The 27,924-nt window shown below is 44.8% G+C and overlaps 1 protein-coding gene across 1 annotated transcript; it reads left to right on the top strand.

Annotated features, from left to right (window-relative positions):
• Nucleotides 1–418: 418 nt before the first annotated feature.
• On the top strand, nt 419–15,613 carry Irf4 (interferon regulatory factor 4). The gene is made up of 9 exons (XM_021180706.3): nt 419–459; nt 1,633–1,880; nt 2,818–3,004; nt 3,835–3,923; nt 4,594–4,735; nt 6,255–6,362; nt 8,665–9,018; nt 12,643–12,755; nt 14,790–15,613. The coding sequence occupies exons 2-9, from the start codon at nt 1,665–1,667 to the stop codon at nt 14,928–14,930; spliced, it is 1,350 nt and encodes a 449-aa protein (XP_021036365.1). The 5' UTR covers nt 419–459; nt 1,633–1,664; the 3' UTR covers nt 14,931–15,613.
• Nucleotides 15,614–27,924: the final 12,311 nt, after the last annotated feature.

Genomic DNA, 27,924 nt, shown 5'->3' with positions numbered 1-27,924 from the left:
CCATCACTTCCCAACCTGGCCTCGCCAGTGAACTTGAGCTGTTACTAGTTATCAGCTATGCTCAGTGCAGATTCCAGTATCCTCTTTGCATGCCTCCACCTTCACAGGAACCGGCCATACCGACTTGTCCCATCAGGTTGAGGATTTCTGAGGACGTCAGAGTCCCCAGCCCCCTCCACAGGAGGGCTGAAGAAAGCCAGGGCTTGTCTGAAGGGGGATAGCCCTTGACCCGGTGGGCTCTAGTCCGAAGCTCCTGTTCCTGCGGGACACCCAGGCACAAGGCAGAGGTGGGGGGCGGTCCTGGGTATGGGCAAGCCACGCCCTCTCAGGCGGGGCCCGCAGCGCCCGCCCAGCACTCCGCCTCCGGCTCTATAAAGTTCCTCTTTCTCACCTCACTTTCCTAGTTTCACCACTTGAACTTGGGACCCTTTGCTGCCCTCAGCTAAGAGTGCGGGTGAGGTAAGGCCTGTAGTCGGGCAGAAGGAGGAGTGTGAGGCTGGTGGCAGAGGAAGCCTGGCTTCCATCTCTGAGCCTGAGGGAGCATGCGGAGATAGCGGACCCAGGCTCCGCTCATCTATGCTGCCCTAGGACCTGTGCACTTCGGGTTCTGCATGAAGCTGCTTGGGCGGGAGTTCCAGAACATCCCCCACGGGCTGGGCGGGACGAGCTAACGGGGACTGTGGTGTCATCAAAGGATCGCACTGGCCACAGCTTGTCCTCAGAGGGACAGCCTCTGACTCTCTCTGCTCCAGTGGAAAGCTCCTTTCCAGCCCTGGTTCCTAAAGGACCCAAACTCATCTAGGGCTCCAGCGCATGATTCCTAGGCGGGACGGCCCAGGAGAGCTGAGAGTTCCAAACTTGGGGTGCTCAGAGCCTCTTTTCCCCCATTCCCCTTCTTCACTTCTCTGGCAAGAGTGCTGGTGCTGCTGTCCGCAGCACCCCTTATTCCCAGCCTTGCCTTCACTCCTGCCAGGGTTCACGCTGACATTCTGCAAGTTGGAATCTTCTGTTTCTTGGCTGCGCTGCTTGCCCCATAACCAGACTTCCACTTGTTGCTTCCAGGACCCACGTAATGGTCTCTGGTTGGGTAGGCTTGGCGTTATTCCGAGGACAAAGTAAGGGTGTCATAGAAGAAAGTCAAGAGAGCGAGCTAGGTACTGCAAACCTGCATGGCAGGGACACTGGACCTGGACAAGTGCTAGTCCACGTGCCAGGTCCTTCTCCTCTGGGGCCGCCAGGGCAACCTGAACCCAGGAAGGGGCGAGCATAGAAACAGAGTGAGGGAAAGGTGGGATGAAAGCTACTTGGATCCGGCACAGAGGGGCGAGTGAGCAAAGTGGGCGCCCCAGCGTGGCGCAAGACTTGGGGTCTGCAGAGAAGCTGTGTAGCTAGGAGCTTTCAACGGAGCGCGGAGCGCGTTAAGAAGGATGGTGCGCGCCAAGGGATGCTCTCTATACCTTCCTCAAAGTACCTTCTCTTGGGGGACTTCGGAGACTCTGGCACTGCACGCGAGCACCTTACAGCCTCAGAGACTCGGGGCCTCGTGGGCACCGCAAGAGTTTGGGACGGGGCTTCCCTCCACCCCCGAAAATGATGCGACGGTGGTTGCAGGGAATGTGTGTCTCTCCGCAGCGCACAAGCCCAGGAGGAGGTCCGCACGCGTCATGAACTTGGAGACAGGCAGCCGGGGCTCAGAGTTCGGCATGAGCGCAGTGAGCTGCGGCAATGGGAAACTCCGACAGTGGTTGATCGACCAGATCGACAGCGGCAAGTACCCCGGGCTGGTGTGGGAGAACGAGGAGAAGAGCGTCTTCCGCATCCCGTGGAAACATGCTGGCAAGCAGGACTACAACCGTGAGGAGGACGCTGCCCTCTTCAAGGTTAGCAGCATTCAGGGATCCCTGGGCAGGGGCGGGGTGGGGATGGGGAATCTGAAAGCTCTGAATGTCTGTGGCTCCTGGGCAAAGGACTAAGAGGTGGGCTCCCGCAAGGAGTAGGCCAGGGAATCAAGCCTTGGATCCTGCTTAGGCAAAGTCCCCAGGAGAAGGGGAAGAGGTTGCAAACTCTCCGGGGATTGCATACACAGGAAACCAGGTCCCAATACTCAGTTTGTGTGGAGGAAAGAACTTCCAGCTTCAGGAGCATCTCTGGGGGACCAAGGTTCCCTTTGCATAGCCCATTCGCTGTTTCCTGCCACCACCGCCACCACCACCACCACCACCACCGACTGCTAGGACTACTCTCTGCTTCCCTGTCTCTCTGTGTTTTGTTATTTTTCTGAGTTTCTCTCTCTGTGTTTTGTTATTTTTCTGAGTTTCTCTCTCTGGGTTTTGTTTCTTTGATTGGGCTCTTCTACTGTCTGGTTCTAGTTCTGGAAGCTGCGATCTCTGATTTTCTTTCTTTGAGTAGCTTTGACTATTCCAAATCTTTCTCTGGTATCCCCCTCCCACCCCGTGTGAGTCCCTTAGGACTGATGTCCCCAGAGAACTGACTGGCTCACTGAACTGTGAAGCCCCCAGCCTCCACCTGCCAGCAGGCCGAGGAAGGGGACTTCCTGCGGGAATTTGTTCAAAGTACCTCTGTGATTTTGTAGATGTCCTCTCTGGGGCCTGCCCCCTCCACAGCTCTGTCCCCAGTCTTGCCCACACTTGATTCAGGCACTGGGCGTGTACAGCCCATACTAGGGGTCTCAGGACCCCACTAACATCATGTTCCACATTTCAGGCAACAGCAAATTTGAAACAGTAGCCTTCCTTGCTGAAATGCAATCCATAGAATTCTTTTGACACTCTGGGCTTGACTTCTCATTGTTCTTAGGCTTGGGCATTGTTTAAAGGCAAGTTCCGAGAAGGGATCGACAAGCCAGATCCTCCTACTTGGAAGACAAGATTACGATGTGCTCTGAACAAGAGCAATGACTTTGAGGAACTGGTAGAAAGGAGCCAGCTGGATATCTCTGACCCATACAAGGTGTACAGGATTGTTCCAGAGGGAGCCAAAAAAGGTAAGGGGTTTTCCCAGCCCAGGTCGCAGGATAGAGGCATTATAGCACTCAGAGAGCTGTTCTTCCTAGAGACGGTCAAGTCCTACCTCTGCCATAGGTTAAGCCCAAATGTCCCTTTGCCCATGTTCTCTCCGTTATAAGTGACAACCCTGTGGTATTAGTATAGGATGACCTGGCAGACTTTAAGCCCCATGAGTGTGTGGGTATGCACTTGAAGGCATTATGTTCAGTTACTCCATTCAGTTAGAATCTGGATCAAATTTCCAAACAAAATCTGGAAAATTCATTAAATGTTTACTTACCTAATATCCTCTAGTAAGCATTTTCAAGAGGAGAAAGCACATCCCACACCCCATACCTATTCACATTTCTTGTAATAAAACTACTAGAGTTTCTGGTTTAACATGGCCTGCTAGGATGGTTATGAATATTCAGATCTTGAGTTCCCTCTCTTCCAACTAGTCTACCTCAAGCAGTGCCCAGGAATTTGCATTTGGTTCCAGCCATACAGGATGCCTTAACTAGGTACCATCTCACGACCAGAAACCTCTTGGTGGATCACAGGGATCTGGTTTCCTTCCCTGGCTGCTGCTGACAAGTCAGAGCATGTTTAATCAGTTTAATGGCAAAGACAAATATCTCTCTGAGAGAATTGCTTGAACAACAAACAAACAAACAAACAAACAAAACAAAACAAAACAAACCTAAAATACCTGATTGGTTAATAGGGCTATGCATTCTAAGAATTAAGTGCTTAGGTCCTTTTATAAGATTTAAGTCAGTTCCTTGTTTTACTCTGTGTTCTCTCTTCCTTTTCCCCAAACACACAGGAGCAAAGCAGCTCACTTTGGATGACACACAGATGGCCATGGGCCACCCCTACCCCATGACAGCACCTTATGGCTCTCTGCCAGCCCAGGTATGTGGTAGACTCTTGGTCTTGTGGAAGGCTGGTCCATGCCCTTTTGACTAGCTCCACACAGAGAGGCAAACACAAATGAAAACTGTAGGGCTGACGTCTTATTTGCTATGGCTAGTACACACGCTGAACAAAAACTTGGTCAGAGAAGGATGTTTCAGTTCCAGTATGGTGTCACTGTCCCTGACGCCACAGTTTTGTTGGGGAGTTTGATGGGTCCCACCTGTGGAGAGAGGCTTCCACGGATGGTCAGATCTTCTGGGAATCAGACCTTCTGTGGAAGTCAAAGGTTTTGGAAGTAGTACTTTTATCATGTGAAACCGCAGAGCAGCTGACTTCTCTAGGCTTCCCTGATGTGAATTACAGTACTGTTTTATTCACTTTGGTGGCTTAAAAAGGGCAGATTTCACTGCGGTATTCTTGGTGCCATGTTCAGCCATATGATGAAGCCTTACAAAAATCACGGCTTTACACAATGTCCCCATTGTGCTTTCAGACCCTCTATGGCTGTTTTCTACCTAGTGTGATAGACAGTCCATGTTACTTTTGGGGCAAAATGACTTGTCTGCTGGACAAAAAAAGGGGGTTCCCTGAGGAGTTTGGGTAATATGAAAGGACTCCGACACCCACTGATGTCTTCCTCTTAGCAATCCCTGTGCTCTGTCAGCAGGTTCATAACTACATGATGCCACCCCATGACAGGAGCTGGAGGGATTATGCCCCTGACCAGTCACACCCAGAAATCCCATATCAATGTCCTGTGACGTTTGGCCCACGAGGCCACCACTGGCAAGGCCCATCTTGTGAAAATGGTAAGGATTGTGCCAGGGCAGCAGACAGTAGAACAACCTGGGCTCGGGGTGTGGGCAGCACCACAGGGCTTTTCCCTACCATTGAGATACCAGAGACACATCACATGAAGCTGCTACTGTTGTTGTTGCTGCTGCTGCTGGGGTGGTGGGGTGGTGGGGTGGTGGTGGTGGGTGTTGGGGTATGTTGCCTTGTCCTGTGAAATGTTGAAGTCCTCAGATCCATGATAGCCCTTAGTCTGTGTGGGGACTTAACTAGAAGACCCCAGAGATCATTCCAAGTAGCTGAAAAGTGCCCCATTTTTAATACATAGAGAAAAACATGGATGATGACAAACTCTCAATGACAGTAATGTCAATTATAAAACTTGTCTATATTTTGTTTTAACTGAGTTGTCCCTTATTACCAATGGTGATTAAGTTGGGGGGGTTTGCTGTGTCCCACCTATCTCCCTAGTCTGTATCTTTCTACTCTCCTGTTAAGTAGAGAGTTGTGCCCAGTCCACCTCAGCAGGAAATCATTGCTAGTTCATGTCTCTTGAATAATAATGAGTCATCTATAGCTGTTCTTAGTACTAAGGAAGGAAGGATCAGAGCGAAAGTAATCCACAAAGTATCTCTACAAATGAGTGCCCTGCCCCAAAAGACCCACAGGGGTCCCCCAGATGCTAGCTGAGCTCTCACAGAAGAAACACCCATTAACCAGACACAAAAAATTTCACAAACTATGCTCAGTGAGACTTGGGTCCTTTAGTGTTTATTTAGGTGAGTGCACAGAGCTCCACCTCGGGTCCTTTTTGGACTGTCTTTAAGGTAGAGTCTTGCTAAATTACCAAGGCTAGATTGCTCTTTGATCTTCCTGCCTTCAACTCTTGAGTGGCTGGGACTACAATCTTGTTCTAATGGACTGAACATAAAACAAATTTTTAGGACTTTCAAGTTCACTTTTTAAATATAAGTCTTGACATGGGTCACTGTGCGAGTAGTCCTTTTATATTGTTCTGGAAATAGTTTCCTTGTCACAATTTCGTCAACATCCCCACTCAGTCTGTGCATGCTTATTACACTAATCTTGCTTTAATGTGACATAACTTCTCTGCTGTCAGAGAACACGGTTCAGCCACTCCCCCTAGCTAACAAACAGTAAGCAGAATAAATGAGGGTTGAAAAATTAATTCATCTTTGAACCAGTCTTATAGAAGTTTGAACTCTGACCCTGCTGGTAACTTGCTATGTGGGCTGGTGCAAGTCCCTCTCCTTCTGGGCCTCAGTTTCCCTATAGATTTGGAGTGAGCTCTAGGTTTCCATCCAGAGCTGTGCTGTGGCTCCTTCCTTCATCACCCTAATTTTTACCACTGGATGTGGACTTTGGCCTTTGTCCCATAATCACACATTCTGCTGCTAGCAGGTGCTTAGAGGCTGTCAGGCTTGGGTTGGAAGCCATGGCCTCTCCCAACTCAAGAGCCTCCCTGCACTCAGACTCGATACTTAGACATCATCTGATTTTTATTTGCAAATGCAGGTTGCCAGGTGACAGGAACCTTTTATGCTTGTGCCCCACCTGAGTCCCAGGCTCCTGGAATCCCCATTGAGCCAAGCATAAGGTCTGCTGAAGCCTTGGCGCTCTCAGGTGAGTGTGACGCTTCCTGCAAAGCTCTGAGGGAGGTAGCATCTTTTCTCTACTGAGGTTGGGTGAGGATTTAGACTCTCACCTTGCAGGCCCCAGGGTCTGGAGTAGGCATGGTCCAGGCTATATGGACATCACACTGAATCAAGTACACTATTAGAAATATCCCAGCACTCGGGAGGCAGAGGCAGGCGGATTTCTGAGTTCGAGGCCAGCCTGGTCTACAAAGTGAGCTCCAGGACAGCCAGAGCTATAAAGAGAAACCCTGTCTCGAAAAACCAAAAAAAAAAAAAAAAAAAAAGAAATCTCCACAGCAGTACCAGCTAGCCAAATACTATTTGGACGATGTCTTTAACCTTCTACATCATTACCTGCCCGGTTTTCCAGGAATGTGTAACCAGGCTCCTCCTCCAGCATACATTCTCCATTCTCACAGTGTGGAAAGGCTTTATAGGCACAAAAGAATGCTGTTTGTCCTTTTAGGGTTTAGGGTTGGCCACAAACAGGTGGTCTGGGTTGCTTCCAAGGAACACTGTTTCTGAACCCTGGTCTCTGAGAAGTTCTTATGCCCCCTAAAGGATCATATAGGTCTGACTCCCTCACAACTTTGACAGAATTGCTGAGCATGTGTGGATTTGATCTGATTTTAAAGTTCTGTTACTAAGGAAACCTGCACTTGGAGAGACGGACCAGTATTTTAAAAGCCCACACTCAGTCGAAGCAGACATCCTATGTCCATTTAGTCTTTAGGTGATTTTTTTTGGGATGTTTTCAAATGGAATTATTAGAATTCTCATCATGTCCTCGGCTACCTTAAAAGTCTCTGACTGAAGACATCAACTGCATTTTGACAATTTTAAACACTCCCCTTGTTCTCGAGGGAGGAAGAAGTTTTAAAATCTAGTTCCTTCCAGCTCTGATGTTCAGGGAGACTTTGTGAGCCACTCAAGAACAGCCGAGGGGCGCGTCTGAGCATCAGGGTTTATCACAGACACTAGAAAGCTCCAGATCCTCTTCTGGAGCACCTAAGACTTGTGTGGGTGCCCCAAGAGTAGGAAATAAACAGTTATTTATATCTCTGCAATCTTGTGATTTGGGTGACATTAAATGAAATGAAACCTGCCCTACCAGTCACCTCAGATGGCCAACGCCCCCTCTCTTTGGGTGCACCACTTGTTGTGCTCTTCATAGCTGCAGCCATGGAAGACACCATGATGTGGGCTGTCAGAACTTGCCATTGAAGAATACGAGGCTTTTGTGGGTTTCTTCTTCTGGTTTGCATAATTAATTATCAACCCTGAGTGCACTTTTCAGAAAGCTATTCTTTCCAGGCATTGTTGGGGCTCCAACCACCAGCACGGGTATCTATCTCTGCCTGGGGAGCCCTTTGCACACCCAGCTTGCCCTTTCGGCCCGTGGGTGGTATTTTAAAGTGGCTTCTGAAATCAACAAAATCATGTGTCAATAAATTCCTGTCTTAAAGCTGTAGAAACCCAACCTAGTTGTTGGGTTCTTTTCAGAGTTGAACACGAAGCTTAGAGGGATTTCAGGGGGGTTTTACATTAACCACTGGCTTTTAGAGCATTTCTCATCAATTCCTTCCCCTACTCCAAGAAAGCTGACTTAAAAATAAGAAAATAAAAGTATCATTTTTCAGAGCCCAGAAATTGTTATTTAAGTGTCCGTCTCTAACATATCTATGTGGGTTTTGTTGTTGTTGTTTGTTTTACTTAATGACATCATGGTAACACCTTAGGGGAGTTCCAGAGCTGAAGACACTATTTGCTTTTCTTCTAAGATGTTTCTGTATTTCTTTTACTAATAGAAATCTGTCCCAGAGGTCAACTCCAAAATCAAAATTGAGTTGCTGGAAGATGAATTCCAATTCATATTGTAGACAAAAATGCCACCACTGTTAACACCATCATCCAAAAAGCCCTCATAACAGGGGTGCTTTCTAATAAAATTTGGCTGAAAATTCAAGAAATATATACCCCTCCCCAAGATAAGTAAATGCCACAGCAACATTTGAAAATGATCATGTCAGAGAGATCAGTTTCTTTCCACAAGCTTCTCTTAGTATTGAATGTGCTTGAGGTCTAAGAATCTACAGGGAATAAGAACAGCTAACATCTCCAAGACTTCCTTGGTCCTAGGATCTTTCACTTGTTTGTGGAGCATCTTGACACTCAAGTGTTCTACCTGCTGTCCTTTGTATCAGCCTAGTCACTGAGTCTTTGGGGCTCTGAGCAAGGTGGCACCTTTCTCAAATCCATCAGCACTGACTCCAGAGTTTTGTTCACAGACTGCCGGCTGCATATCTGCCTATATTACCGGGACATCCTCGTGAAAGAGCTGACCACGTCGAGCCCTGAAGGCTGCCGGATCTCCCACGGACACACCTATGATGTTAGCAACCTGGACCAGGTCCTGTTTCCCTACCCGGACGACAATGGACAGAGGAAGAACATTGAGAAGTTGCTGAGCCACCTGGAGAGGGGACTGGTCCTCTGGATGGCTCCAGATGGGCTTTATGCCAAAAGACTCTGCCAGAGCAGGATCTACTGGGATGGGCCCCTGGCGCTGTGCAGTGATCGTCCCAACAAGCTAGAAAGAGACCAGACTTGCAAGCTCTTTGACACACAGCAGTTTCTGTCAGGTAACACACCTCACAGTCTGTTAGAATGGAGGTGGTGGTGGGTGCTGGCTGTGAAGGTCTCAAATGGCAGTGTCTGCCTACCCTAGACAGAGGTCTTCCTCCTGAGATCTCTGAGCTCATGCAGAAATAGAATTCCTGCCTGATTTATGCCTAGCCTTTGTCTGTTGTGTACTCCCCTTATTAGCAGAGGGCCAGAAAGAGGATCCATATTTGCTGGCCAGGATAGACACTGGTGTAGGTTGATCTCTTAATTTATCATCATTATTTTCACTCTAGGTTTTTGTTTTGTTTCTTTTGTCAGAATATATGTAGCTCAGGCTGGTCTAGAACTAGAGGTCCTCCTGCCTCGGGATTGTATCTGTACACCAGCACATCTGGCCAATGAATTAAAATGTGGGCTTTCAGCGGCATGTGCCCCACCCCCAGGGAGGTTTCACTGTGTTGGCTCTCTGCTCTCAGCAAGTTTATCTGCTGACACTTCAGCTCTTTAGGGGTTTCTAGAAAAATCAAGAAGGTTAGAAACACCATCTTAACATTTTTGGTTATGAGATGTGTCACCCTTATAAAATTGTCACACTGCGAGGCAGGACCAAAGCTGAGAATGTAAGGAATAGATTCAGCGAGGGGGAAATTCAGAGAAGAATTTGGTCTTATCTCTGGCATACGAAGGCTTCTAATCATATTTTCCAGAACCTGTACTTCTTATGGTATGATTTTTGACTTTGGGTAGTTACGTTAGACCAGGGCTGGCTTATATGAAGTCATTAGTCTTGCCACTGGTGGGTACCACCCAGAGGCCTCCCCTAGAAACATAGCAGAGGATGCCTTTAAGGAAGCAGGCTGCTCTGCTGACTGCTGATTGTCATTCCCCCACCCCCATCATATCCTAAGCTTGCTTTCTTCCCAATGCCCTTCCCAAGCAGCTCACACCTCTGGCTTTCCTGTGCTTTCCTTTTCATGAACCGGGACTTGCCTTGCTCTCTCTCATCCATGCACACTGTGATGCTTTAAAATTCGTGCACACTAGGATCTGGCTAAATCCACTAATTAGCATACATATCACCTTGCCTGTCTATCTTTTTTAATTTGGTAAGAACATTACCTGAAACCTACTCTCAATATTTTTTTAAGCACATGGTCTGTTCATTATTAGTCATGAGGATATACCATCCTTGAACTTGTGTTCAGCAAACTCCTCTTGTCTTAGTGACAGTTTTTATTCTTTGACCCACAGCTTCCTAGCCACTTCCCACTTGTGGTGACTGCCATTTGGCGCTACTTTTATGAGCTCAACTATTTTGGAGTTCGCAATGGAGCGTCGCAATCTTTGTCTTTGTGTGCATGGCTAATTTCACTTGGCATGATGTTCTCCAGGCTCATTTGTGTCATTACTAATGACAGGCCTTCCTTCTTTATAAAGGCTAGGGATATTCCACTGGGGTATCTGTATCGTGTCACTTTCTCTTTATCTGTGTATCACTGTGGGTACTTGGGATGATGCCTTGTCTAAGCAGGTCTGATGGGTACTGCTGAGTGGGGGAGTGTAGCTGTCTCTCCAAAACCAATTTGCTCTGCCTTGGTTACGTTAGACCAGGGCTGGCTTCTATGAAGTCATTAGCCTTGGGTATGCACACAGAAGGGGACTGCTGAGTCCTAAATGTGCTGCTTCCTTCTGTTCATTTACAAAGAAGACAAAAAGCCCCAGTGTGCTTGGTACTAGTGGTGTTTCCTCAGCCCTTTGAGTTCCAGTGGCCAATATTTGTTTAGGCTCATCCAAATCCTCTTTCGTTTCCAAAAACAAACATATTCCTTGCTAAATATCCTCCCCTGAGAGGTGGGACACAGAAAAGAGAATCATCTCAGGCTCCAACGCGTCTCAGGCTCCAAGGCGTCTCTGGCTCCAAGGCCTGATGAAGATCTTTGGAGCTGGGTGTGATCTAAGCCTTGGTCAGACAGCCTTTGCCTCTCTTAGAGTGAGTTCTAGTGTTTGTGGTTCAAGGCAAAGAAAAATAACTTCTGGAGATGGATAGGTACACACATCCTATGTCTGCCCTGGGGTCTGGAAGTCCTATGTGCCCTCCAGAAGGCTACCACTCACTCCCTGCTTGATTAAGGTAGCTCAGAATAGTGACAATTGCCAGCGACAGGGCTTTGAGGTACACTAAGTCTTGGTGTGCCAAAGAGGATCCAATTTGGCAGGAGACAAATGCCAAAACAGAGTGGACACCTTGGACTAGAAATTTGCTTCCTAGGACTTATTAGTTATTAATGAGTAAAGACTATTTCCCTTTGTTCCCTTCTTCTCTAGTGGGGCCTGTTGTTTTTGCTGTCCACAGTCCCCAAGCCGCACAGAGGCTCAGGGAAGATGACATTGCTGCAGAAAGGCCCAACAACCTCTGAACCTAAGGATGCCCACCCAATGGTCCGGGAAGAGCAGGCTGAGGTGGACTTTCTTAGAGAGTCGTATCCCTTGCTTGCTACTCTGACCTAGCCCCACGTAGGTCCCGGCCACAGTGCTATGCACTTTATACAGTGTTCCTAAACCTACTGGGTTTGATTTAAATTCTGGAAGAAGAAAGAGAAAGAAATGCAGGAAGTCAGTTCTGTGAGCTTCTAGAAGCTCTTCAGTTGCAGAGAGCAGTGGAAATCTTTGATGTCTACCCATTCTGGATTTGCACCCCACTAGGGACAGTCCCCATAGGCACAGTTGAGAATTCATATCTGATCAGGGCAGAGTCTTCATGCCTGCTCTGTGGAGGCAGCTTTTTAATGTCAGTTCTTTCATGCAGACAAGACCTGGGAACCTAGCTCTGGGAGGAGGAATAAAGGTTAATGCCAGTGAGTGGATGTGGCTTTCTGCTTGTGCTGGGGGAGGAAGCCAAGGCCTTGCACATACAAGGCAAGTGTTCTGCTCCAAGTGGTGATGCCCCCAGCCATGGGCAGGTTTCTTTTCAGCAATCTTCTTGTCTGTTTCATGTCTCTCAGGCAGGACTAGCCTCAGCATGACATCCTTGTCAGAGGGGCTTCATTGGTCCCCTTCTCCCTGTATCATTCTGTCCCCAAAGTGAGATTGAAGCCTACTCTGGTTCTCCAGTTTTGGAGTTTTAGACCTAGTGCCAAGTAGGACCCAGCTGCCAACAGCTGGTGAGAGAGACAGATGCTCTTGGTGCCCAAACACCACGTGGCCTCCATGGTTAGCTAGTGGGGTTAAAAAATAACTCTGGGCCATCAGAACATTTTGACTCTTTACATTAAAATGTCTCCTTTGCCTGTGCTGATTGTTTGACTCAGCGTGGCTACTTTTCTTTTTCTTCTTTGTCGCCTTCTTTTTGACCTTGTGCATTTCCGTGAGTGTAGTGCTGCAGACCCAAGTTCTTAAGGTTGGGTCATGTTCCTTACGAGTAATGAAGTAAAACCAGTGCCAAGTCAGGAAATCATATGTGAACTTGACCATGTGATTTTGTGTCTAGGGTCTGCTCTAAGGGCTGGACTTAGGGGAACAGAACCCGGGCTCTCCCAAAGCAGACTCCCACGTGACTCTGGCTTTCCGTTCACCCGCTTTACCAGGTGTCTGAACAGTTTGGTTTTTTTTTTTTTTTTTCTTTCTTTCTTGTGGGTTTTCAGAGCTGCAAGTGTTTGCTCACCATGGCCGGCCAGCACCGAGATTCCAGGTGACTCTGTGCTTTGGTGAGGAGTTTCCAGACCCTCAGAGACAGAGGAAGCTCATCACAGCTCATGTGAGTACCTGGTTACATCACCCGTAAATCACACACTGTGGAGCTGTCCCTTTTAGAGAAGTGGCAAGTGACGAGTAAATGTCAGCTCACCTGGGAAAATAGATGTAGACCTTAAAATAGTGCAGGAGGAAGCAGGCTCCAGTGAACACCACAGCTCAGGGAGGCACCCGCAACCTACTTCCAGACAAATTCTGTCACCACTGAATCAGCAGGGCACATGACTTGGACCCAAGGCTCTCTTTGTTCTGTATGCTTTATTGTTTCATACAGACAGTTACCTTCCCTTTTATAGGAATTTTCAATAGTTGGGACCAAGTACTGCCCTCTGACATCTCTGTTTCTTGTGTGGTTTTAAAGATGCTGTCCTTTCGAGTAGAGTAGCACTTTCCTCCTGGGAGGCTGCCTGTTATGTATTATGCTTCATAGTGCCTCCTAACTTCAGATAGTTCCCAGACCCTCGTTTTGTTGCTGGACTTTAGGGAGCTATTTAACAGTTGGACAAGGGAGGTGGAGGAGGCTGAGTCTTCCCAGGAATCCAGGTAGGTCAGTCTATCCTCACAGCTAGGGTTTATTTAGATAATGTTCATCACTCACTTAATAATTAAAAAGTAATTCTGAATACATATTTTTAATTAGAAAATTTTACTTAATTACATATCTTGAAAAGTATGCAGTATGGAGTAAAGGTTATGTCCCAGATAGCCACAATATCTCAGTGCAAATGGGATATTAGCTCTGATAATATCTCTTAGTGGAAATTGAAGACTGGGCATACAGCTCAGTGGAAGGCATTTGCTAGGCATTGGTAAAGCCCTGGGTTCTGAACCCCTCCCATGATGGGGGTTGGGCACTGATGTTGAACATCCAGCCTCCCTTCTTGGTTGCAAAAAGTAAAATCCAAGAAGCAACAAACGGGCTGGTGAGATGGCTCAGTTGTTAAGAGCACCAGCCGTTCTTCCAGAGGTCCCGAGTTTAATTCCTAGAAACCACAAGTGCCTCACAACCATCTGCAGTGAGATCTAATGCCATCTTCTGGTGTGTTTGAAGACTGCTACAGTGAACTCACATACATATAAATCTTAAAAAAAATAAAAGGCAACGAAACTATGATCCTGGCCTTGAGCATTTTCTCAGTTCTAACTGGTGGTTGATATCAAATGACACTGCAGATGTGTGAATGAATCTAGCATAGATAAGCAGTAATTTTTTTTAAGGTAGTCAGTAAATTCTAGCATAGATCTCATTTTAAGGACTTTGGGTGCAGTGGGGCTCCGCAGAAAAGGGAGCAACAATAGTCGTATAGGCAAAGGGCCTCAAAATGCTGCCCTGTGGTCCACAGATGGAAAACATACATGGTCACCCATGAACTCTCCTGGTCTCCTTATTACAGACTTAATTCATATGGGTGCTTACAGAGTAATCCTACCAGACATCACATATCAAATAACAAATAGGCTTGATTTATTGATGATTGGTTGTTACAGAGCACTCAGCCTGACTTGGTGAGGCTGGCTTTGACTGGGGAGGCAATCGATGCTTATAAACAAACTAGCTCTATCAGAGCCAGTGAGCTGCTGTCTTGTTGCTGGCCAGCTCTGTCTTCTACTTGTAGTTCAGAGTTGTGTCTATTGCAGTCATCTGGTTCTTCAGGATGAGCCCCTCTGTCAGACTCATGAACCTCACTTACCCAGCATGTTACTTAGCCTTTTAACTTGGTCATCTCATTCAATAATGTCCAGTTAACTCATTCACTAAATGCCAAATCCAAGAGGCAATTGGTTTCAAAATGCCATATTTATCTTCAATTATAGAATCAAGAGTTCTATTTCTAGGGTTTTTTATTCTAGGTATTGTAAGAGCAAATGAAACTGGTTTTTCAAATGGCTCTGAATGTGAACTGCTTCACTGTGTTATGTTATCCTGTGCAGCTTGTAGGTTTACTTAGAGTCCTAGGGTCATTTCATGATGTCCCAATTGTATGGTGTTAAGAAGAATATTCTAATGATGTCTTTTTTTTTTAATGTCTTATTAAAGGTGGAACCTCTGCTAGCCAGACAACTGTATTACTTTGCTCAACAAAACACTGGACATTTCCTGAGGGGCTACGAGTTACCTGAGCACATCAGCACTCCAGATTACCACCGCTCCCTCCGTCATTCTTCCATCCAAGAGTGAGAAGAAATACTCTGACAGGGCAGCCGGTTGCTGCCCTTTCTCTTTGGAAGAGCTAAGAAGTGGGTTTCCACTTGAAGACAACAACAGGGCTTTGTGAGGAAAAACAGCTGTATCTGCTCAACAGAGGAGCTTCCCCCAGAAGAGTGCCTGCCATCCAGGTTTTGACAAGTGCCAGGACTTGGGTGACTGTGCCCTGGCTTATAACTGTGAAACTTGATCAGTGTTGTGTTTACATGTACTTGAATGCTGGCTTTAGCCTGGTATCGATGGACTTTTGCTTGAAGACTGAAAACCTGTGCCAGCATGAATCCCTGACAAGAGAAGACATTTGTATTATTGGTCCATTTCTCAGGGAAGTAAAGTCTAGACTAGAGACTACTCTATTCACTCACAGAGAAACGCATTCCTGGATAGAGGAGCTGTAGGCTGCCCAGATCATGTCCACTGAGTGAAGGGACTTGGTTCTTAGGTCCAGTCTAGGCTATCATGTCCTGATCCTGCACTCTCTCTGAGTGGACCCTACATCCTGTTTGCTCCCTCTTCTTGCCCTTCCCTAAAAGTCAGCTGGTGGACTCTTGTTGCCACATACTTGAGCCAAAAAATCATCAGGGACATCTAAGATGAGACATGTTTGCATCTCCTCTGATCTAACAATGGCTACAAACTTTTTTGTTGTTATTGTCTCCCCTTTCTGTTTTGCCTCTCATTCTTTAGAATTGTTGCGGTTTTTGTAAAGAAAGGAAGAGAGAGAGAGACCGAATATACTAGAGATAGATTTTTAAAATTCTGTGCCATTTCCCCTTCTATTTGTTTTGTTGGCCATCAGTGGTCTCCATGGCAACACTGGGAGGGCGGAGCCTTTGAGCAGGTTGGGAAGTGTCCCGGACACCAGTGGTTCAGTGTACAGCTGCAGACTCAGTGGGCTGTTTCTGCTTATTTTGTATATTAGATGCTTCCTTGTGCCAATAATAGTTTGACAGAGTCTCAAAATTACCGGGCTTCTTTTCCAACAACACATTCTTTCACAGAATCCCAAAGAGTCTCACTTGCCTTCATAACCGTCTGATCCCTTATTGTTACTGTTTTGTTTAGGTGGCTTTGCCATGCTCTGGGATTTTTCTGCTACCACAACATCATTTCTGACTCTTTCGGGCTCAGAAAGAGTTAAGTGCTCTTGCACACTCGGCACTTACTTCTTTTTAATTTTTTTTTTTAACATGCCACTCTTAATATTTCTTCTTAAGTCTTTCAGCAGCATACATTCAATAAGCAATGGACCATTGGTTGTCTTATTTTATTGTTTTATTTTTAAAAAGGAACCTTTGATAAATAATACACATTACAGAAAATGGAAGCATTTTTCATAGAGAAGGTAAAAACTGAAATGCATTTTATGTTCGGATCCTCCTGTATTAGCTCCAAGAGTTCAGTCTGTCCTTTAAGCATGTTTTAGTTTTCAATACATATATATGAAGTTGCCCTTTCTTAGAGAGAGAGAGAGGTGATGACACTCTTATGTAACCAACTATACAGACTTACCTCATCTTTTGAGTGGCATGTGGACTTCCACTGCTATGTGCCTAGGTGCAGTTTAGACATCTTCTTAGCTACCCATCCCAGCAGCCCACTGAGTCTCGTGAACTGAAGTCACTTATACATCTTATAGATGCAAAACATTCTGGGGTATATTATCCCAAGGGAAGATGAAGGCAAAATCGGGAAGCACTCTTCCTGAGGCCCCAAGCCACAGCTGTCCTCCTGGAGTGTCTTAACCATATCTGGCACTTCACCAAGGTTCCTTGCCTGGTCCTGTATGACCATGACTCTTCATTCCATAAGCAGATGCTTTGTCTCAATTGCCATGTGAATTCTTATGTTTTTTGTTTTTTCCTTAATATTATGCTGTTTCATCAGTGAAGCTGAATTTTCTGGAAAATGCTGTATGGTTCAGGCCCCAGTTCATGTTTCACTTTACAGCCATGCATGCTGATGCCTTTCATCTTGACGAATGGAATGATGGGCAAACACTCCTGACACAGAGAAGAACACCTCCCTCATCCCTTGCTGAAACAAAGTGCAATGCACACAGTAGAATTTAGTTTGCTCGCACTGGAAGATGCCATTGAAGAGGTAGGCTGAGGAACACTGTATCCTAGGGAGAAAATATGCAAGTCTCACAGGTGTTTTCTGTTGGCTTGTTTCTGGTCCTTGAGCAGGCTTAGTATCTAGTTTCAAACTAGAAACCCCAAAGCCCTCAGTCATTGTCCTGGACAGAGTTAGTAGACCCCACCTGTAGAAATCCAGATGCAATCTGGGATTGGAGCACAGAGAGGCTTGCTCTATCGTGAGAATGCCCAGCCTGCAGAGGTCCGGGTGTGGTGCCTGAGTGGCTGTATGCCAGACACAGGAACGCCAGCAGGCTGAGTGTGGTGACTGATATGTGAGGTGCCCTTGCCCTGCAGACAGGCCGAGTGTGAGCCCCAGCAGCAGAGGGTTCTGAGAGTCAGGGTGGTGTCATGTCCTACACAGGAAGAGCCTTCAATATTACTTTTTAAGCGAACTTTCCCATTGCTGATATTTTGATAAAAATCCACACAAGGTTTAAATGCCCCCTCATCCCTCTCCAGACAGTCTTGCCCATCCCACTGATGAGTTGTTGTTGTTGTTGTTGTTGTTGTTGTTATTGGTGAAAATTGTGAAATTGTTAAGGTCTCTGTTTTTGTTATTTATCTCCCTAAATCACATGGCTGCTGCATACATTGCAATGTTGCCCTACCACACGCATCTTTTTGCAAGTTGCTTCTTCACTCATTGAAGAAGCCTGCACCGTAAGTGAAACTCACTCAGTCCTTGCTAATTGCTGCTCACTGTCACGTGAACACAGAGAAGGCTGGTTTTCCTGGACCCATTTTCAGTGCTTTGAGGAATATGAGTCCAGAGTATATTGAAGTAGAAGACAATGTTTGGCAAGCCAGTTCTTATTAGACACTGCTACAGGCTTCACAATCTTCAAGGTGGACCCACCTCATGTGGAAGAGCATCATTGCCCCTCTGCTCCCATGCGTTGTGCATCCCCTTCACAGTGAAAGACCTGCTGGGGACCAGGACTCAGAGATCTCTGGCTTTGAGCTCATATCTTGGCTTCCTGTCATGTCTAAGCCCGACAGGAAAGTGTGGCACCATCCTGCCTGCGGCATTGGGTGGATAAACCATGGATTTTGCTGTAAACTTGCTTCACAAGGGAAACTGTGTGTTTTAAAATATTTGATAAATAAAGGATTTCTAGAAAGATTGACTGTGGAGCATATTTAATACCATCCTCACAGCCCTTGAAACACTTCCTCTATCTGCTGGGTTCTTGGTGAGGCTGTCAGTGGCCTACTTCCTTCCTGGCTGCCTGTGAGTCCCTGAAATCAGATCTCTAAAGTGTTCAGCAGAGAGAGAGAGAGAGAGAGAGAGAGAGAGAGAGAGAGAGAGAGAGAGAGAGAGAGAGAGAGAGAGAGAGAGAGAGAGAGAGAGAAAAGGAAGAGGAGTAGGAGGAGGGAAGAAGAGGGGAGGGGGAGAGAGGGAGAAGAAGCAAGCTAGTTCTACAACCATGTCATTACTAGCCCAAGTCTCCTCAGCTGTGTCTGAGGGGAATAACTACTCACACTGGGCTCCTTTTGTTCTGCCTCCTCCTCCTCAGACCTATGTTCTGAAAGGCCTGGTAGACTTGTTTGTTTGTTGTGTATTTTTCATTTATAGAAAAAATTTTAATATCCAGTGTGTGAGTTTACCTACTTGTAGGTACGTGCGCATGCAGTACTTGTAGGGCCAGGGAGGGGTTCTGATCCCCTGTAACTGTAGGTACAGGTGGTTGTTAGCCACATACGTGGGAACCTGGAACTCCAGTCCTATGGAAGAGCAACAAGGACTATTACCCAAGTTGAGTCATCTCTCCAATTAGGGAAAATATTTTTAAACTTGTTTTAATGGTTTGTTTTATACTTCGATTTCCTCTGAGTTTGTTGTCATGGGGGTAACATATAGTGAGCCTGCATTCAGATAGGAGAGATTCTGGGGGAGAGGCACAGGGTGTAGGTAGAATCTTGGGTATCCCCAGGAGAACCTTGGCTGAAATTCCTCTCTGAGAAGCCAAGTCAGAGAATGCCGTTCTCAGCTGTATCACACTTCCTGACATGGCTGTGAACTTCCGTATCTTCCAGTGTCATAGGAAGACTGTCAGCCCAGGATAGGACCTTGGCCTGTGAAAAGCTCAGAGATTCAGAGATCTGAGAAAAGCATTTAGCAAGGATCTAAACAGGGCAATATTGAATTTACTAAATAATAACCAATTGCTCTACTATTCCTACTTTGGGAGCTCTGTGTGTCCCATAAGTATAGATGGGCACAGGCCAGCATGCACAGCCAGGATTTCACCAGAAAGTTCTACTATTTGAACCTGAGCTTGTTTGAAGGGATTTTGCTGACTTTTGAGTTCTTACATGATATTCCTATTCCCACAAGGCTTCTGGTCTTAGACTTTTCTTTCCAGTTACAACTTTGGCTGTTGGATTTGGTTTTCTGTAATTAGTTGGTAGCATTAAGACAAATACAGGGTTTTTCACATGGGCAACATTCATCCATCCCAGAAAAAAACAAAAACAACAAACAAACAATCAAAAACAAAAAAGACATGGCGTCTCCTACATGCCTTATTTCTGGGAAGGGACTGTAGGGTTGGTTGTAATATCTCATATTTTCTAGCAGAAATGTCTTTCAATAAATGTCTAGTTAGGAATTATAGGGCACCCAAGGATGTTTCTTCTACAGCCTAAGCCAGTGGCCAGAGGATGTCAACACAAGTACCCTGCTCTTCCCTGGAAGGCTTCTGTCCACCTGCTCACCTGGCCAGCTCTCTCTCATGATGATAGAACATCCTTTCTTTCTAATCACTTCACCTTTCAGTGGCATCTCTGTGCCACTGAGAAAGGATTTCATACTTTCTCTTGCTTTGCCTCCTCTCCTTTGGGACTAAGGATCAAAACAGCCAGAACATTGAGGGATAGCGATCTGAGAAAAGTATGCTGGAAGGAATGGTGAGAGCCATGAATTAGAAAGAACTGTAGCTGCAAGATGAGAGAACAACTCCATGGTTAACGGGTGTGGATCAACACCTGAAAATGATAGAGATGCTGAGATGGGTCTGATCAGAGCTGACTGTAGGCCAGAACTCTCTCTCTCTCTCTCTCTCTCTCTCTCTCTCTCTCTCTCTCTCTCTCACACACACACACACACACACACACACACACACACACACACACACATATGCGAGAACCCCTCACACACACAGGATGGTGGGGCAGAGTTGAGGTACTAGAAGCTCCTTCAAGGGTGCATCTTCAATTATCTAACTTTTCTTACACTAGACCCCACCTATCAAAGGTTGTACTTAAGGTTGTATCACATTCATTTCTTATTTCTTCCTTATTTTTTAACTTTTTATTGATTGTTTATGAATTTCACATCATATACCTCAGTCCCACTCATCTCCCATCTCTTCATATCCACCCTCCACCCTTGTCACCTACCTGCCTCTGAAAATTTTTGTTTTGGAAGCTGCAGTGTGTCACAGTGTGTCCCACAGTATACCCTTTTGTCCACACTTCCTTACATGCAAGTGTTCATTGCAATGAGAAATTGGTCTGGTTCTAGGCCTCTGGCTTCTGTTACACTGTCAATACTGGATCCTCACCAGGGCTCTTCTCATATAGAATCTCCTCCTGTTGTCCTATGTCATGGAGATCCTGAAGCTTTGGGCCCGTAGTACCCTCTCCTTCACACACACCAGCAGTTCATAGATGGTATAGAGCCAACTCAAAGCCCTGGACCTGGGCCTGGGTGGTAGCTAAATTGGTCAGCATGCCAACTCTCCTGCACCCTCACCATCAGGGCTAGCTCTCCAGCAGTACCCTGGCTAGCTCACCCAATGCCACAGGCATCTAGAGCCAGAGCAAGCTTTCCAGCTCTGCCGTTGAAGCAGGCTCACCCACACCAACACCAGCAGAGCCAACTCTATTCTGCTGCTCAGGCAAGGGGCAGGGCTCACTTTCTTTAGTGTTATAGCTAGTGAGGAGCAGGGCCAGTTCTCCTGTTCTCATGGCCTTGTGGCCAGCTTCCCCTTCTACCTTAGGTGGAGAGGGGTAAGGTGGAAGAGGAGGACATCTCCTTCTTGCCCATGCCACCCCACAATAGACAAGTTGTGGGGCCAGCTCTCCCATGCTCATACCCACGGGGCTGGCTCACTTGCACCTCTGCTGCCAGGGTTGACTGTACTGTGCTGCCCTGGTGAGGTGCAGGGCCCACTTTCCCAAGTCCTACAGCCAGTAATTGTCAGGGAACAATGGCCATTCTAAGAAACACACATCACTGGCAAAGTCATCCACTGTGACATCAACAGGATACAACCTAGAGTCGTTAGGTAGAGGAAACCTCAGTTAAGAAAATGCCTCCATGATACTGGCTTGAAAGCAAGTCTGTAGTGCATTTTCCTAATTAGTGATTGAAGTGGGGAGGGAGTTAAGGTCGTGAGGTCCTGGGTGCTATGGAAATCAGGCTGATCAAGCCATGGAGAGAACAAGGCAATAAGCAGCACTCCTCCACAGCCTCTGCTTCAGTTCCTGTCTCCAGGTTCCTGCCTTGAGTTCCTGCCCTGACTTCCCTGGAAAATGAACTACAAGCTATAAGCTGATATAAAACCTGTCTTTCCCAAGTTGTTTTATCTGTCATGTTTTATCACAGCAATAGAAACCCTAAGACTTCACAAAGGATAGAAATCAGTCTACTAAGCAAATGAAAGCTAAAACAAAACTGTTGGAACCAACTTCATACCCGATAAAATTGAGTTGAAACCTTCAAACCAAAAATAGCTAGAAGAGATAAATCAGATCACTGTAAGGACAATTCTTCAGGAGCAAATAATAGAGACACTAACACAATACTCTTTGATCTGATAAACATTTTTAGCAAAATAACTGTATACAAAAGCAACATGCAAAAACCAAAAAACAAGAACACCATAGCTTTTTAAACATATAAAAACAAGGGATGGCCTAAGAAAGAAGAAAATAGGATAACTACACAAAAATACTAGGGCTCATGTTCATTAAGAAACCTTAAAATGCACAAAACCACCCGATTCATGTACAACAATAATGGAAGATGTCAATAATTCCCACTCAAATCTATTTTGTTTTGCTTTGTTTTGTTTTGTTTTGTTTTGTTTTGTTTTGCCAGATAGGGTTTCACCATGAAGTCTTGCTGGACTATACTTGCTATTCGATCAGACTGGCCTCAAACTCACAAAGGTCCACAGGTTAGGGTTAGGGATAAGTTCTCCTGCCTCTGCCTCTGGGATGCTGAGATTAAAGACTGTGACACCATGCCTACCTAGTCTCATCCTTAGATAGGTCTCTGGGATGGTCAGCTTTAATTGGCAACCTAATAAAGTCTCAACATGACTTGAGAGGAGAGTCCAGATGAGTGACTGTCAACATGGACTGTCAACAACTTTGGGCAAGCCTGTAGAGAATATCTTATGTAAGTTAATTGATGTAGGAAGACCCAGCCCACCGTAAGTGGTACCATCCCCTAGGCAGGGTTCCTGATCTGTTTAAGAGTGGGAAAATGCGCTGAGCACCAGCAGGTATGTGAGCATTCATTTCTCTCTCCCCTCAACTGTAGTTTTGATTTGAATTGCTGTTTGAGTTTTTGTCTTGACTCTCCCAAAATGATGGACTGCAACCTAGAATTTTAAGCTGAAATACAAACCCTTTTCTCTCTAAGTGGTTGTGTGTGAGAGAGGGAGAGAGACAGAGATAGAGATACACACACACACTCAGAGGGCGGGGGAGAGAGGGAGGGAGAAAGAGAGGGGGGAGAGAGGGAGAGATGGGGGAGAGGGAGAAAGAGGGGGGGTATTTTTTAAATTACAGGAACAAAAATGAAACTAGGAGTTTCCAAACTAAAAGTAAGCAAAGAAACTTCACAATTAAACCATGCCAGGTACCCACTGGACTTAAGAGGTATCAAACAGACTGGTCTATCTAAAAGATACAAAGTATACATTATTCTCCTTTAGCCATAGAATCTTTTTCAAAACTAACCCGAATCTGTTGCCTACCTGTGGATCCTGTTCTCCTAACCGAGCTGCCTTGTCTTGCCTCAGAGGGAGAGGATGTGCCTAGTCCTGCAGTAACTTGATGTGCCAGGGTGGGGTGATATTCAGAGGGGCTCTCCCTATTCAGAGGAGGAATAGGGAAGGGGCTATGTGGGGGGGGGGGGCTGGGAGGAAGGGAGGCTGTGGTCAGAATGTAAAGTGAATGAATAAATTATTTAATGAAAAATAAAACAAAACAAGACAACTCACATTATAAACCACAAAGCAATCCTTATCCATCAAAGGAACATTTGAAAACGCTTGCACTTCATTATACCATAATAGAATAAAACTAAAATTAAAAAGTAACAGCAACAACAACAAAAAAAAAGTAACAGCAACAAAACCAACACACATTCTAGGAAAGTGAGCAATGAGTCATTGAAGAAGCAAGGGAAGAAAAATTTCAATCCCTAAAGTCAGATGAAAACAACTGCTCAACTTACCAGAACTTCTGGGGTACATCTAAGGCATTCTGCAAGGAAGGTGATGGTCATATGTGTTTACACTAACAAAAAGTATCAGGTAGACCTCAAATACATAATTAAATAATGGAGAGAGAGAGAGAGAGACTGAGAGACCAAATTTGTATGTATAAGATAGCAAGAAAAATAAAGAGACGGTCAGAGATCAATTAAATGGAGACTAAGAGAGCAATATGTACAGCCAATCAGAGAGTTGGTATTTGAAAAGATAAACAAGTTTGATAATCCTTGCAGAGCAAAAAGGAGAAAACTCTCGGATGAAGAAAGTAAGAGACAAAGCAGGGGATCATTAGGAAATACTTTGAAAATTAATTTAAAAACCTCAGAAGTCCAGAAGAAATGGATACATTTCTAAACACATATGATCTACTAGAGTTAAATCAAGAAAATATAAGCAGCGTAATTGGACTCAAAATAACCAAAATAAGAACCAGTTGTTGAAGCAGTAACTAAAAATCTCCACACAAAGAAAAGTCTCAAACTAGATAGATTCACTGCTTAATTCTACCAACCTCTTAATGAAGATTTAACAGAATACTCTTAAATAGATTGACCAAATAAAAAGAGAAGGAACAAGACCAAAGTCAATACACAAAGCCAATAAAACCCTGATTCCAGAGCCAAATAAGGATACAACAACAAAAGCTGAAAACTGTAGACCAACTTCCTTTAAGAATTCACAGCAAGCTCTTTAAGCACTCACCTTTCTTACTCTCTAGCTCTCCTTCTCTCTCTCCCTTCCCCCCTCTCTCCACGTGGCTATGGCTGGCCTCTCCCTATCTTCTCTCCTTCCCCCTGCCTTTCTACAATAAAGCTCTAAAACAAAAACAAAAAAACAAAAAACAAAACATTCACAACGAAATACTTGCAAACCAAATTCAGAATCCAATAGACAATGCATCTTAATCGAGTTACTTTCATCTCAGGGAAGCATGATTAGTCTAACATATGCAAACCAATACATGTAATTATAGTGAGCTTAAGGACAGAAATCAGAAGATTATCTCAAGAGATGCAGAAAAGGCATTTGAAAATGCTCAACATCACTCGACATCCCGAAGAAACTCGGAATAGAAGAAACATTATAAAGACCTTGTAAAAGCTTACAGCTGACTAAATGGGGATTTCATCTAAAATCTAGAACAAGACAAGGTCCTCACTGTGTCTATTATTATTCAATATACTGCTTAAAGTCTTAGCTAGAGCAACAAAGGAAGCAGAAAAATAATGGGGATATAAATAAGGAAGAAGTCCAGGTATCTTTATTTGCATATAGAGCTATCCCTATTTGCAGACAGCATGCATACATTTAAACTCTACTCAAGATTCCACCAAAAACCTCTTAGATATGATTAAATAGTTTCTGCAAAGTAATAGGATACAAAAACCATACAAAATCAGTAGCTTTTCTATGTCGAAATATGAAACCACCTAAGAAAGATAAGTTAAAAAAAAAAAAAACAAACTATTCACAAGAGCTTCAAAAAGAGTTAGATGTGAACCTAATAAAGAATATGGATGCCTCTAAAGTAAGGCCTTTAAGACACTGAAGAAAGAATTAAAATTGATATTAGAAGATGCAAATGTCTTCCATGCTTATAGAATGGCATAAGCTAATATTGTAAAACTAACTGGACCACTGAAAGGGAATATAGTTCAATTCAGTGTCCAACAAAAGTCTAATGTTTTTGACAGAAATTCTAAAGTTCATATGGAACCACAAAAGTCATTAAAAAGCTAAAGCAGTCCTGAGAAGAAAACAATGGTGAAGGGATCGAACTAGCTGACTTCAAATTGTACCACAGCACTACAGTGACAAAGATGTTGGTACTGAACAGATTAAACCAGACTAAACCAACGGACTGGATTAGAGTAACCAGAAATTAGAGCCCACACAACTGTAGCCAAATAATTTTTGATAAAGGGGTCAAAAACATGCATATATACATTAGAAAAAAGATAGCTTCTTTAAATAATACTAAAAGACCCAGATAGCCACATGTCAAAGGGTGGAATTAGATTAGTGTGTATCGTACTGCACAAAAATAAATTTGTAATTGATCAAAATCCTCAATATAAGGTCTGAAACACGGAAACTGCTAGAGGTAATTCACTCAAGACACAAGCATAGACAGTGAGTCTCTGAAAAGGACACTCGTGCCACAGAACATAACCCCAAGGATTGACAAACAAGATTAAATAAAATAAATAAAGGAAATAAAAAAGCCTTCACACAAGAAGGAAACTTTCACTAGAGTTGGGATTCAGACTATATAGAAAAAGAGGGTTTTGTTTGCTAACTATACTTTCAACAAAAGGTTAATATCTAGCTGGGAAAAAATATATATGACAAAAATAAAATTTCTAGTCAATTAATGTGGATAAAGGGCTAAACAGGCAGTTCTCAAAAGAAGAAACACAAGTGACTAATAAACTTTAAAAGAAGATTTCAACACCATTTGCCATCAGGAAAATGCAAGTTAAAACTGTCCCCAGACTCAGAAAACAATCACCAACAAACCCTGGCAAGGACAGGGGTGGAGCAGGGGCTGACTCCTTGTCAGTGTTAGGGCAAGTGTGAACCCATATGGCCTCTATGGAGATCAGCATGGAGGTTTCTCAAAAACACTAAAAATAGAACTACCAATGACCCAGCCTTTTTAATCCTGGAATAGACCTAAGGATCCTAAGTGCGATCAAGAGATGTTTGCCCATCCATGTTTATTGCCGACCTATTCACAAAGGGATATCCTGAGTGACACAAAGAGGAGACTCAAAGGAATAAAGAAGAGGTAACTACATGGTAGACATAGAAGAGTTTTAATGGGTTGAACAAGTTATGAGGTGGTCAGGGAATGGGCCAAAGTTTATGGCCAAGGCATTAATAATAAACAATTAGTCTCAGAGATGTCTTTCTGAGAGCTGGGACTAGGAAGAAAAACCAGATTTTTTTTTTAACAAGGAGAATCTCAGAGCTCCCTTCTCTACAGGTCTAATCTCAGGGATTTGTCCTAGGGATGGACCACAACGGTGGCTGCCTACATCTGCCTAGGTCTCATTGGCCCTCCATCCTTGTTCCCTGCATTTTATGTGACACTGTGACCAAGGAGATGTCCACACACTCATTAAAGACTTCACATAGAAACAAGGATCAGAGTTGAGTGGCCCAACTTTGAAGACCTGGGGAAGGTTTTAGAGCTCAAGTCTTTAGTCCAAGAGAATGGATGGATAGATGCATGCTGACTAAGGAGGAGATAGATGGCTACCCTTTTTTTCTTACATTGTTCCTGAGATTCCCAGAATGGCATCTCACCCCAGAGGTAACTGAGTCCAACAGGCAGGGAGCCCCCATCACTTGATATTTTCCAGATTTGCTGTATGCTACCAAGAGAGCACACATAGTGACAAAGGACTGTATAGCCCAGGGCACCAGCTTTGGAAAGTGTGTGATGGGAATGAATGGAAAACGTTGCTGTGGGTGAACTTTGTTGTTCTGGGTCTTTATTCTGGTGATGCTGTTGTCTTTGTTCAGACATCTTAAACTCAGTTGTTATGTCAGTATTAGTAATTCCAATTTCTTCTTTAATTTCCATGCAAGATAGGGCTTGCCTGTAAAGTGCACTGACAGAGGCAGCGTTCTATATTTAGTGAGGCAGATGCTATCTGCAAATTACAGGGAAATGATTGCATCAAGGTCCCTGGTTGGTGAAATAAACCACAATAAAGAAATGAGGAGCCAGCGAGGGGCAACGTTCTAGAAGTCACTAAGAACCAAAGTTGCTTGGCTCTGACTGGTAATGATTTCTTGGTCCCCAAGTGTCCCCCCCCCATGCCCAAGCACCATGGCCTTCATGCCCTTGGGGTTAGAGGAAGAACAATCAACATTAAACAATTTCCTCTACACCCTGGGAACATGATTATCTTCTTCACCGGACAGTTAAGTGTCTAAACCTCAAACCACCAGGGCAACTGTGTGATTTTAGGAAGGACGAGAAACAGGGCATCTATCTTGTGACTTACCTAAACCCAGGAGCTATCAGAGGGCTTCCTGACACTTTTAAAAGAAAAGAAAGTGTAAGCACAAGGCACGTATAGGGCCTTCCTGGGCCATGATGGAGCCGAGGGTTCAAGTTTGTAGTGACGGTGCCATTTTCTCCCCATCCTGAATACAGAATTCACTTTGGGATTTTCATCATAGACAAACACAGTACAGGTCACCAGAGTGAACTGCTTCTGTGATGGTAAATTTCCCAGCAGGTCTTTAAATAAATACATACATACATACATACATACATACATACATACATACACA

The sequence above is a fragment of the Mus caroli genome, unplaced genomic scaffold (genome assembly GCF_978045245.1).
Source record: "Mus caroli unplaced genomic scaffold, Mus_caroli_1 scaffold_15, whole genome shotgun sequence".
Lineage (NCBI taxonomy): Eukaryota > Metazoa > Chordata > Mammalia > Rodentia > Muridae > Mus > Mus caroli.
Note: the sequence above shows the minus strand (reverse complement) of the source record. Positions and strands in the feature narration are given on the sequence as shown.

What these genes read in the sequence shown, in the direction of transcription:
- Irf4 (XM_021180706.3), top strand. Translation starts at nt 1,665, where the DNA reads ATGAACTTGGAGACAGGCAGCCGGGGCTCAGAGTTCGGCATGAGCGCA. An exon ending in TGAAGCCTTGGCGCTCTCAG is followed by an intron (nt 6,363 to 8,664) that starts GTGAGTGTGACG and finishes TTTTGTTCACAG; the next exon opens with ACTGCCGGCTGCATATCTGC. An exon ending in CACACAGCAGTTTCTGTCAG is followed by an intron (nt 9,019 to 12,642) that starts GTAACACACCTC and finishes GTGGGTTTTCAG; the next exon opens with AGCTGCAAGTGTTTGCTCAC.